This window comes from Palaemon carinicauda, chromosome 21 (assembly GCF_036898095.1).
Source record: "Palaemon carinicauda isolate YSFRI2023 chromosome 21, ASM3689809v2, whole genome shotgun sequence".
In the NCBI taxonomy this organism is placed as follows: Eukaryota; Metazoa; Arthropoda; class Malacostraca; order Decapoda; family Palaemonidae; genus Palaemon; species Palaemon carinicauda.
The window spans coordinates 15,058,867-15,071,768 of NC_090745.1; the positions used below are offsets into that span (position 1 = coordinate 15,058,867).

General features: G+C 40.7%; 1 protein-coding gene across 1 annotated transcript in view; it reads left to right on the forward strand.

Annotated features, from left to right (window-relative positions):
- Window positions 1-12,902, forward strand: part of Bre1 (E3 ubiquitin-protein ligase Bre1) — a 78,095-nt gene that overhangs the window by 38,732 nt on the left and 26,461 nt on the right. Inside the window, exons 10-12 of the mRNA XM_068344827.1 lie at window positions 6,697-6,813; window positions 9,036-9,215; window positions 9,434-9,597. Coding sequence (XP_068200928.1) covers window positions 6,697-6,813; window positions 9,036-9,215; window positions 9,434-9,597 — 461 coding nt within the window. The remainder of the gene's footprint in view (window positions 1-6,696; window positions 6,814-9,035; window positions 9,216-9,433; window positions 9,598-12,902) is intronic.

Here is a 12,902-nt window from a genome sequence, read left to right on the forward strand (position 1 = left end):
GTTATTAATTGTTATTACTAGAAAAAGCCATTTATTAATTGTTATTACTAGAAAAAGCAAGTGCAAGTTAATTCCATGTCATATGTGAATAAGGTCAAGCATGCAATAACCATGATTGGCTTCATACTGAATTTGTGTAGACCTTGTTGCTTCCCTTAGAATTTGGTCCCAGGAAAACTTCTGAATTCGGATATATGTTGTCCTTTTTTTAATTGTCAGTGGTATTGTATAGAACAGTTTAATGTTATTCAAATAGTTCTTTATTTAGAAAAGAGGCACATGCAAAAAGAAAAAAAAAAAAAAAGAGAGAAAGCATTTTCTCTCCTTAGTATTAAAGTGAAAACAAGAAGTTGCTTATTGTATTCATGCTTGTTTGTACTGTACTTCAGCCTTATTGTTAGCCAATTGTTTTGATATCTTCAAGGCAGGTTATACTGTATAGGATTTGCTGAGAACTTGTTCATTGTTGGTAAGACCACATCTGAAAGGTATCATACCTCTCTAGCACATATCCTTCCTTTTTTATATAGTTAGTTATCTTACAGCTGCAGTTGTACATAAGATACTTTCTTGTCCATTTTTTATTTTCTATTCTCTTGCTTCTCTGTTTGTTTGTGATGTATGTGCGTAGGTTTTCTCAAAGAATTATTACATTGCCTCCATTTGTGTTTTTCTGAAGCTGTAATTTTTCCATGTTAAGTTGCCTGGAGTAAAAAAGAAGTCATTCTTAGACTGCTACCCCTTGCTCAAAATAGACACCTTATGCTTGGTGTAGATTTAACTTGATCATCGTCTAACCTAAGAACATGGCTACATCATTGTGGCTAAAGGAAGCTTATTTAAGGGCCTTTTCAATGTTCCCTGTTGGGGGGTTAATTTCATGCACGAGATGCACTGTAGATCTTCCTCAAGGGTCTTTGCAGGTTTACTTTGCCCCTAATTGCACTAGGTTTATATTCTTTTACTTTACCTCAATTCCCTCAACAGAGCTAGAGCTGGAGTGGCCAGAACAGGAGACAATCTGCTCAAATGGGGTCTTAAAACTGACCAGTCCTGCAAATTTGGAGAAAATACCCAAATGATCAATAATTCTTTCATGCCCACTCTCATAATTTGGACAATTCTGACTTGTTAATGAAAGAATGCGTTGATGGTTAGCTGTTTGGCATGATAAGCTATGAATGAAAAACCTCAATTCCCTTAAAAAATTTTTCCATCTTGCTGTCCAACCTCGTAAGCATAATTGTATGTTTTTCCCAGAGTTGCACTTTGGTGCACAGGCCCCGGTGCTAGGTCATATAGCGTAAATACCATGAATCCAATTCCACTGTCAAGGAGGACTTCCTTTATCACCAAGGTCTGGTTACGTGAAATTTGATTGTTGCTAAGGAAGACATCTCTGTGAACTTGAATAGTATCCTCAGACGGGTTATTTATATCAGCTTATTTATTGACTGTTTAACTTGATCAGGTACTTTCATTCATCTTTTTCTTTGTGCAATCTTTGGATTTCAATCCCAAGTAACTCCATGTAGTTTGGATTGGTTAAGTGGTTAACCTGGAATTAGTCGTGTAGTGATTCTTTGTCTAACAGACGGCTCCCTTTTATCCCATACAAGTGATGTCGACTAAATTGGTGGGCGACTTTTCCTTGCATACACTGGGAAAAGTCCCAGTAATTCTGACTATCATTTGCATTCAGATCTTCCCGCACAGTACCATCCTGTTTGTAATACTAGGTGTGCAGTTAATTTTAATAGTCATAACTTCTCCATCATTGGGCACAATAATACACAGTACAGTATTCTAGAAGTTTTATTTCAGCTGTAACCAAATTGTAGAATGATCTTCCTAATCAGATAGTATAATTGATGTACAGTAACTTCATAAGTTCAAACTTGCTGCTGCATTTTTGTTGTTGTTGTTGAACAGACTGACACAAGTCTCTCTATAGTACAATAATACCTGAGGATACGAAAGGATTTTGTTCCGGAGTGGCTTTCGTATCTGGAATTTTTCATTTGATCCACGTTTTGTGTGTAAATCACCTAATTTATTCCAAGCCCTACAGAAACATTAAATTTTGTAATGTTATAACCAGAATGAAATACTGTAGACACAAATGCATTTGACTCATTCAGTATAACTAACCTAACTGTTAGTACCTGTAAATAAATTGTATATTGGAACATAATGCAATACTAAATGGAAAATAATAATGCATAAATGGGAGAAAACATTAACACTTAACTTTACAAAGTACACTAACAAATGACAGAAAGTATTAACACTTAACTTTACAGTATGAAACACATTAACAAGTGGCAGAAAGCAATAACACAAGTTATTTTTTTACTTTATTATATTTTACTCTGGGTGATAGGAGGATAGATGTGAGAGAGGCAAGAGAGCGTGCTAGAAATAGGAATGAATGGCGAGCGATTGAGACGCAGTTCCGGTAGGCCATGCTGCTTCCTCCGGTGCCTTGGATGACCGCGGAGGTAGCAACAGTAGGGGATTCAGTGTTATGAAGCTTCATCTGTGGTGGATAATGTGGGAGGGTGGGCTGTGCCACCCTAGCAGTACCAGCCAAACTCTGTTGAGTCCCTTGTCAGGCTGGGAGGAACATAGAGACGAGACGTCCACTTTTTTGTTTCATTTGTTTGATGTCGGCTACCCACTAAAATTGGGGGAAGTGCCTTGGTATATGTATGTATGTATATTTTGCACTTTCTAAATTTCGTCAATTTCTTTTTCACTTCCACTTTTCCATTTTTGCGGATCACTTTGACCTTCACCTTGTCTTAGTAATGGCCTCTAAAAATAACAATCCAAGGAAGCTTGTTTCTGACTGCTTTTTAGAATGTTCCTGAAATGACTCGGGCAAATGTCACTAACCTGCGCAAGCAGACGACCTGTGTGAACCTTTTCTGGGTGTTACTTGTCTATGAAATCTGCCAGTTTATGGTAATAAGATAACATCTTATATTCTGCTGTTGTCGTATCTGTGTCCTCCTCCTTCTCTTCGCCGCCAGAGAACTGTTCCTGAACACTTCAGTTGTGTGGCCTCCAGCTCCTTCAGGTCGTCCGTCGTAAGTTCCTCTTGGTGCTCCTCGAGAAGCACATTAATTTTGTCCTCATCAACGACCAGCCTCATGGACGTCACGAGTGAAAAGCTTTCCTCAAACTCAGGATGTGGAACAGGTTCAGGATCGTTAATTGTTACAGCTTTGCTTTCAGCAAAGCCTGCGTGGAATCCCTTGAAGTCTTGTGCAGAGAAGGCATCAGGTCACAGCCTCTTCCACGAAGAGTTCAAGGTGAGCCTCAAAACCTCCTACCAAGCTTGATTGATGAGTCTGAGGCATATCACAATATTTGAAAATCTCCTTCCAAAAATCATGAAGGGTGAGGTTTATGCTGTCAGTGACTTCAAAACATCTGAAGAGATTTTTCGTATACTGCTGCTTGAAGTTAGAAATCACTTGCTGGTCCATGGGCTTGACAAAATGGGTGGTGGTAGTGGAAGGTAAAGATACAGTAAATGAATATTCCAGGAGGAAATCATCCTCAAGACCAGGGGTGTTGTCCAACACCAGCAGATATTTCAGAGGGAGGTGGTTCTCTTCCAAATAATTTTTTACATTCAGACAGAAACAGAGGTTTACCTACTCGACGATGAACAGTTTCGTCACTCAGGCTTTCACATTAACCCTCCACATCATTGGAAGCTTGTCCTTTAGTACTTTGTGGGACTAGAGGCTTGAGGAGTCTCCGAATGATACATCAGTACAGAGTGCAAGGCTAAGCCTGTCCATCATAGGCTTATGCCTGGGTAGCTTCTCTTCTGCTATGTACAGTAGGTCTGGCGAGGCATTTTTTTTCCCAATATAGCCCAGTTTCATCACAGTTGAAGAATTTCTGAAGAGTCAACTCGTCAAATTTTTTAAGAAAGGCTTAGGCGGCTTTCGTGTCCGAGCTGGCAGCCTCCCCATGCCGCACCACCGAATGAATGCCAGTCCGTCTCTTGAATTTCTCAAACTACCTACGTGAAGCCTTGAATTCTGAGGGTGCCTGCTGCGAAAATGGCGCTCTCCTTGTGGTAGTATTTCCTTGTCCTTAATCCAGAGAAGTCTCTACATCTCATCATGGACATGACTCTCTTACTAGAAAGGACAGTCATGCCCTTAGAAGGTGTTGCTGCTTTGATGGCTTCCTTCTGTTGAAGGATGGTGTCTATCGTTGACTGATTTCAGCCATACTTCTTAGTGATCACACTTAACCGCATGCCAGCCTTATATTTTTTTTATTATCTCCAGCTTTGTCTGCATGGAAAGCATTCTCTTCTTTCTCTGAATCTCAGCAGTATTCTTGGGGCCCATGGCTATAGAAATATGGGTTGAATTAAGCAAAGTGAAAACTATAAGTATGAAATGGAAATCAACACGAAGTCAATCTGAACGATAGCGTTGCCAAAATGAAATGGTCGTGGAACGTCGATGCTCTACATAGATGAATGATGGGAAAAATTCTGACCTATAGGAGAGCAGAATCTTACGGCAATATTTAGCATCAGGATAGGGAGATAACCAATTGGAGAGTAGGCTGATGGTGGCGAAGTTACAATTTGTGGGGTGCACAAATTTTAAAAGGATTTTTCAGCAGCCAGGTGAATTTTGTTTTGTATCCTGAGGGTTTTTTCGTAATATGAGGCCAAAAAAAATCTTGTCTTTTTGCATCATGAGTTTTTCGTATCGAGAGGTATTACTGTACAGTATATGAAGGATCTATTTTAAATTTGGTACTGTTCTTAAAATTATTTATCTTCTGTTGTAGTTTATTTCCCCATTTCCTTTCCCCACTGGGCTATTTTTTCCTGTTGGAGCTCTTGCACTTATAGCATCCTGCTTTTCCAACTAGGGTTGTACCTTAGCTAGTAATAATGATAATATTGGTAAGATGGGCCTATATATATCACAATGATTTATTTAGATGCTTACAAAATAAATTTATGAACTAGATCATTATCTCTGAATAGAATACAATTTGCAGTTAGTTGTGCAAAACTTTAATTTGGAGTCCATGTTTCAAGATAAAATACATTTATGGTAAAGAAAATAATTCTTACATCATTGAAGTAAAACAGTAAAGAAAAAAAATTGTGTTGCGTAGTATTTTATTAGTCCTTCCCTCCATGTTCCCCAAATATCAGTCTGAAATATGTTATTTTTGCCATATACAGTACGTATTAAACTTTCCATGATCCTTTGCTCAAAATCACTCCATTTTCTTACTGTATTAGCTATTTTTGGCTTGAATCCAGTTTGACATGCTTGTTTGAATAAGTTTCTTGGTGAATATTACAGATGTGAACATGATAGAAATTAACAAAATGTAATTCAAGTAGCCCCCCTGAAAAAATGTCTGCTCCATCAGCCAGTGGTGACCTCCCTTTCCCAATTAACAAAGAAGAGTGCTGCTGACAGTGTTCCTTACCTAGCAGTGTAGAAAGTACCAAATGTTCTGTCTGGCTTTTACTTTTCATCTGTTCCCTTTTGTCTATACCCATCTAGCTGCCCACTGTAATCCAATGTTCACCTCTCGCAAAAACAAATCCCTGTGCCAAGCCCTAGGAGAGCATTGGAATTGCTTAATCTTTTTTTAATCAATAATGACCGTAATTGAGGTAATGATGATGATATCATCTACAGCCACATCCTCATTAGATAGTTGGAAGTCCTTCCACCTCGTTTTATTTCTTATTGAAAATATGAAAACCTCACCATGGCTCTTCACCTCCTAGGTTAGTAAAAGAATCATTATTAAATAACAGAAGAGTTAGGCAGTCATTAGCCATTAACAATATTCAGAAAAAGACCAACCTCACATTCACAAGCCAGACTTTAAGCTAACATATTACATGTCTTGATTTCTTACCTACAAGAGTGATTCAGGTCAAGTCTATTCCATTTTAAAGACCCTGTATCGGGAAATAAATTCGATATAACTTCCTTTAGTTTTTACTTTCTTCGATAAATTACTTTTAGTAAGCTCTATATGAATAAAAACATTATTTACCTGGTGGTTTTGTTGAGTTGTCTTTCAATAAAAAAATTACCTTCGTAACGAAACTATGCCAAGCAAGTTTTCTTTTTCTCACTCACTCCCTACAAGGAGATGTTTTTTTTTGTTATTGAAATAGTTAGCTGTATCTGAGTCTGAACATATCACAATTTATACTGGAAAAAATTGAATATGTTTTTATAACTAGGTGTTATTTTGTAAAGATTGCTTGAGGACATGGCGGTTATACCCACAAATGAGAGGTTTTCTTAATTTAAACTCTCTCTCAATTTTTTAACTTCTTTTCAAAGTACAAAGGAGGAGACTAGAGATAAAGCAGTGATATTTTTTCTTCAAAATTTGAATTTTGTTTTATTTTGTTCTTACATATTTGTTGATTAATAGCTTTTAAGTGTGATTTTTATTCATATGTATTGTGGAGAACAAGTTAGACTTTGAAAACTGAACAGGAAATGAGATGAATTACTGCTTTTTTAAATGAAAATCTTTAGATGCACTATAAATTTCAGTAATTTTTTTAGTTATGAAAGTAAGCATCATCATTTATGGTACCATAACTTCATATAAGCAAGAGATAGTTTTTACGTTAGTAACAATTTTTTTTTATTTTTGTAGTTAAAAAGAGAAATTGAAGAGCTCCACCAAAAACTTGCTGTGAGGCAGCGAAGCGCCAGCGTCAGTGAGAGACAAGATAGTGTTAGTAGTGACCGCGGTGATGGAATAAAGGAGCAGGTAAATTTGGTAGAAATATTTTCCAGTTTTTACTCTTAAGAAATAATGAGCAGTGTGGTTTTGCTTTCATTTGTTTGAAACATAATACTAGTAAATGTATAGCTAAAATCTCATAATTGCATGAGGTACAAAAATCTTGAATAATTCATTTGTTGTGTTGGTGGAGTGTATTAATAATTATGCATGATATAGAACTTTTGGAACATGGCACAGTTTGTATTGTCTGGGAAAGTTCTTCAAACTCCTAAAAGTGTCCAGCACACTTAATTTTTTTTTTTTTTATACTACATTGACACAACTTGATTTATTCTTCAGATAATGCACTTTTATTATCCTTATCTAGAGCTAATTGTTGGGTGAAGTGTTTCTTTTATAACTTTGTGTGAATTATTAAGTTTAAGCATTTTCCGTTGCATTTATAACTACTATTAAATTGTTTATAAAATTTGTTTCATGTTAGTTTCACAAATTGGTATATAAAACCAGTCATATTCCTGGAGTCTTTTATGGCTTGTCTGAAGGATTTGCTTCAGAATGAGAGCCAAAAATTTGGCAAGGTAAATTTCTTGGTGAACAGTTATATTGAAAATGACTGAAAAGGAATGACAGACAGCAGTTCAGGGGGGCTGCTTCAAATACCTTTAGTACTATCTATACTGTGCCATTGTAAGTGTGCAATGTGTATGCTCTGTAAGTGGCAACAACTGATTACTGTTTTACAGTGTGTTTAGTGCCTTGCGGCTAATATTTACCAATTTTGTTTGATTTAATTCATTTGATACAGCTCAAGTATAAATGTTGCATTTATCGAAATCTAAATTAAGGTACACTCAAGTTTCCAGAGGTTAGAGTGCCTTAAGGAAATTATATGAATGATGCCAAGAAGCCTCAAAGTGCAGCTGGAAAGCTATTCATTAATGTCCTAAACAGAATATATGAAAATGTGGAAAAATGAAGGGATAGGAGCAAAATAATAGAAAGTATGACAGTAATAATGTACAAATTTAAGAGGTACAGTAGTAAAACTTTTAGCGTTAAAGATTGCCTGAACATGGAGTAGATTAATATCTGAAATAAATTTACTTCACATCAGAGATCAGCTGGAGAGGCAGTGTTTTTAATGAGGAACAGTTGTGAAAATGATGGTTGAAGGTACTTAGGTCACGTGTTCTTTGTAGAATTATTTAAATCTCAGATTGTTACTTAACTAAGTTTTAACCTTTGAATTTTTTTTCCCCATCATTGACTATTGATTTTACTAAATATTTGATAGAAATATGTTATTTTGGCAGCTTTGTTTTTGTTTGAAATGCAATAACTGAAACCAATCTCTGAAACTGCTAGATACCTTGGGAGAATTTCAATATTTACTGAAATCGGCTATGTAGGACTTGAGAAATTAAGTTTTGTTTTGATTAACATCAGGTTTCAGAGACAAACCGAGATAGTTTACATTTACTTTTTGGGATTGAGAATTTAAGTATTTTAGTTGTCTATTTAATAGGGTGACCGACAAGCTTTGGCTTACTTGGCGTTTGGCGAGAAAGCAAGAAAGTTTGTCTATTGTTGCTCTACTTAGCCTTGAAAAAAGGAAATTGTTATTCTTTTATAACTAACATTTTTTATAGTTTTCCCATTTTATTCAATATTTGAACTGATATTCATAGTAAGGGAAAGGGACTTGGCAGAACCAAGAGCTAAATTTAGGTGCTCATTTTATTTATTACTGTTGATGAGAACCTATGTCATAGATCTAAAGTTTTTAGAGCAATGCGCAAGAAATGGTAGTTGAAGTATGCACGAGTAAATTTCATCTCAACCAAATATCTACTGTAGTTTCATTTGTAGAAATCAAAATGGGTTATAATACTAAAGAATTTACATAGAATTTTGAAGTGTCTTGCATTCACATGCCCTATGATTTGTACACATCTGGTATGTATAAGTGTAATTAAAAGATTTCTATATGATCCAGTATATTCCATTCATATGGGATGGTCTACATTCTACTGTAATTGCCATTTCATTAGTTTTCAAATTGTGGTTGTGTGTATTGGATATACTTCAAACCAGACTTGAAGGCTAGTAAATAAGAGACTCTGATCTGTTAAATGGAAATGGTTTAATATAAAAAGTTATTTTGTATAGTAAACATTTGACTAGTAACTGAATATTTTGTTGAATTTTGTATTGTGTAACTTTTTCTTAACGTTTATTTACAGGCAGTTAAAGAAGAAGGCAGTGAATCGTGTGACTCCTCTGGCCCAGCCACGGCGACCAATCAACAAACTTGGACCCCATCAGGTGGAGGTGGAGGAAGCAATACTGGTGGTCCGAGTGGAGAAGATAAAACCTCTGAGGGATTAGAAGTGAAGAAAGAGGAGGCTGAGGAAGAGACGAAGGTAATATTCTCTCTCTCTCTCTCTCTCTCTCCTCTCTCTCTCTCTCTCCTCTCTTCTCTCTCTCTCTCTCTCTCTCTCTCTCTCCCTCCCTCCCCATTTGCGTATAATCCGGAAAACATTGTTGCTTAGTGGTAGCAGGGATAATAATTGAAATATAGAATTATAAAAGATATACATTTGCCTTTTGTATTTGTTTAAAGTTTGCTGTCTTGTCACAGGAAAATGATGAAACCGATAAAAAAGATGAAAAGATCAAAAAGGAACCTAAGAAAGAAGGAAAAGAAAGTAAAGATGCAAATATAAGCAAGCAAGCCAGCAATGCTCCCCCTGCCAAAGATTCCAGAGAGAGTGAAATTATTCGAAACTTGAAATCAGAACACAAGTAAGAGTAGAGTTTTATTACCATTGCCTTTTTCATAGCAAACCCATCAACCATATTGAGCCCTTGGACAGACCAATTCTGAAATCTTTTAAAGACTAAAGAATCGGAAAAGCTATCTGTGCATGAGTGCCTGTGATCTGTCGGTTTGTAGTACTGTAATTAGCCACCTTGTTCTGTCCTCTTCTCTTATGAATGACAACTTCAGTTCAATAATATTAATTTTGGTTAGTGTTTAATTTTCTTGTCAGTTCGAAGTTCATATTCCATTATTATAAGCCAAGTTGCAATCCTAGTTATAAAATGCAATTTATTAGGGAAAGCAGCCTAATACAGAAGAAGCAATTAAGATCAAAGATGAAGAGTTTGGCATTACTGCCCTTTGATGTCAGGTTGCTAGAAAACCCCAAATCAGTCAATCAAAGATGAAGAAAAAGGAAAGGGTACCTTGTAATAAAGCACCAGGAAATTTTGGTCTTTATAGTAATCCTGTCAATACCATAATGAAGAAAGAGTAAGAGCAAATTAACAATAAAGTTGTTCCAACACAGAGTACTTACCTAGAACTACTTTCTTAGGAATTACTGGTAACTCTTCCCAACCGACCAGAATTTTGTGTAGTTTACCCTATTCCCGTTTTCTATGGGGGTAACCTCAGGCGGAGTGATACGCGCCCTGAGGCGACCCGGGGTCAGAGAGCGCGCTAGCTCAGTTTCTGGTTGCGACGTGATTACCATCTCGCCGCGCTCTCTCTTACCCAGTGCGACCCTTTGTGTCCCCGACCCTTTGTGTCTATCACGCGGTCCCCACGTGTCCTTACCCTTATCCTTTCCTCTGTGTCCCTGTGTCTCTTGGTATGTTAGTGTTTCGTTATGGAGCATCCCCGCCGTTGCCCTGGGCCTGTGGGTCTTGTGGGGCTTTCCTCTCCAAGCCCGAGGTTGACCCCCCACTTGCTGTGTTCGTCATGTAGGGGCCAGGTGTGCTTCCCTACCACCACGTGCTCGGAGTGCGAGTCCTGGAGCGAGATCCAGTGGGTCCTTTACAGCGTGAATAAGAAGAAGCCGCCCAAGAAAGCCAACGTGTCTTCTTCTTTGGTCTCTCCAGATGCCTCGTCGGAACGAGGCTCCCTTCCATCTTCCCCTACCCAGAGTTGGGGACGAGGTAAGTCCATTGCGGGGAAGCGGCCCATTGCCCATCCCCAGGAGTCTGAATTGTCTGTGGGGGAAGATTCTGGTGTGATACAGGCATGTGAGGGGCCTGAGGGAGGTGCGGGAGTGTGTGTGGGAGACGAGGTCCTGGTGCCCGCAGGGCCCGTCTCTACTGAAGACCCTATGTGGGGGAAGTCGGGTGCTACCTCTTCCCCAGCGTCATGGGTATGTGTTTCAGGTGCTTCGGCCGCCGGGGGAGACGCCGAGAAAGGAAGTTCGTCTCATTCAGACCCCGCCGTTTGGGATCCCCCTAGGATGCCCTTCAGGTCACCCTTCAGACTAGAGGAGGAGTTCGATCATTGGTTCGCCCGTAAGAAGGTGCCTCGGTCTCCCCCGGCGCCCTTGTCAACGCTCCCGTCCGTCTTTCTTCAGCCCGTGACACCTGCTGCGTTGGACGTCTCAGGCGATTCGGCGGATTCCCTCTCCTCCTCGTCCTCCTCGTCCTCGGATTCATCGTCATCTGAGGACGGAGCAAAGTCCACGAAGAGGAAGCGGGAGAGGTCCCAGAAAAAGAAGAAGTCCCACTCCCATTCCAGACAAAACAAGAAAGAGTCCAGACCCTCCAAGAAGAAGGCTAAAAGGAGTAGATCGAAGGATTGGGTGAATATCTCGGTGCCCCGGAGTGAGCTGTTTAAGGTTACCACAGCCGCGGCCGCTTCCGGTTGGCTCCCTAGAGCCTCATCTCCACCGTCTCGCCCCTCCTTCTCCTACTATGGACCAGAGTCTCGTCAGGGGAGGTCGATCCAAGCCCCCCGTGACGCGCCTAAGTCCACAAAGGCCTCCGCTACATCAACCCTGCGGAGCGAGGCGCTCCACCAGATGGAAGGCGTGGCGCCAGCCGCGGGCACCTTGGCTGACTTCATTAAGCACCAAGGGCGCCCGGCGGCCTGAGATTATCCCACAGACACGAGAAACCCCGCAGGGCAAGGTAATCCCATGACGGATACCTTCGCCTCTACGGGTCCGCCCGTGCCACGGTCAGGCCCATCTAACGTTTAACCCCCCCCCCCCCGTCACCGAAGATACTCGTGCGGAGGGACTGGTGACGGAGGCCCTAGTAGGAGGAGGAGAGTGCTCATCGGATGACGTCTCCTCCTATCGCAAAGTGTTGGCCCTCATAAGACGACACCATCAGCTAGATGAGCCCAAGCCCGCGACGGAACAGACCTGGCTCTCCCTCTGGACTAAGTAGGCTTGTGGAGAATCCAGTGCAACAGAAGCCCTCCTTAGCTCCTGACGTCAAGCTGGGTATGGAGCACATAGACAAATTCTTGGACGGCCTGGCAGACGCCCCTAGGAGCCAAAGTTCCTCGAAGCTGCTCCCGGGGCTAAGGACGCAGAAGAGGTTCTACGTGCCAGAAGGTCGTCGTGGAGGGCTCCGCGCAGTGGAGTCAGCCATTACCTCGTTGAACCAGGGTGCCGCTGAAGACAGAGCGTCCACGGCCCCGGTGTGCTTTTCCCCTACGGAGACTTCCATGATGGAGGACATAGCTCAAGACTTGGTTTACGTGTTCTCCTGGTTAGACTGGTGGGCCTGCACTTTGGCTGGTTAGACTGGTGGGCCTGCACTTTGGTAGGCTTTCAGTCGTCACATGATCTCTCCCTCCCAGAGAACCAGTCCTTATTGAAAGAGCTGATTAGCTCAGGGGGCAAAGGCCTAAAGTTTTTATCTTATTAATCTCTCTCGCAGGCCACCAATTGGGTCCTGAAGAAGAGGGATACAGTCCTCAGCAAGTTAGTGAGGCCCCGACCGGGAAGCGAGAAAGTTGAGGAATTCCTCGGTGAGGGACGAGTCAATCTTCCCCCTCAAGCTAGTGGAAGAGACGATGGAGAGGGTGAGGAAAATGAAGGACGTGGGAGAGCAGAGACCTCCCCCCATGAGACGCCCACCACACAGGAGACCCTCTGTGGACGTCCCTCACTCATCCTGTGCATCCCCTGCCCAACCTAGAAGAGAGGCTTCTTCGGACCCTTGGCTTCAAGCAACACAGACCCCCCCCCCCCCCCGTAGGGGTAACACAGCCCCTCAGTCAAACTTTAGACCGTCCTTCGGCAACTCAAGGAGAGGTCGGTCCGGCCGCTCCTCCAGAAGGAGATAGG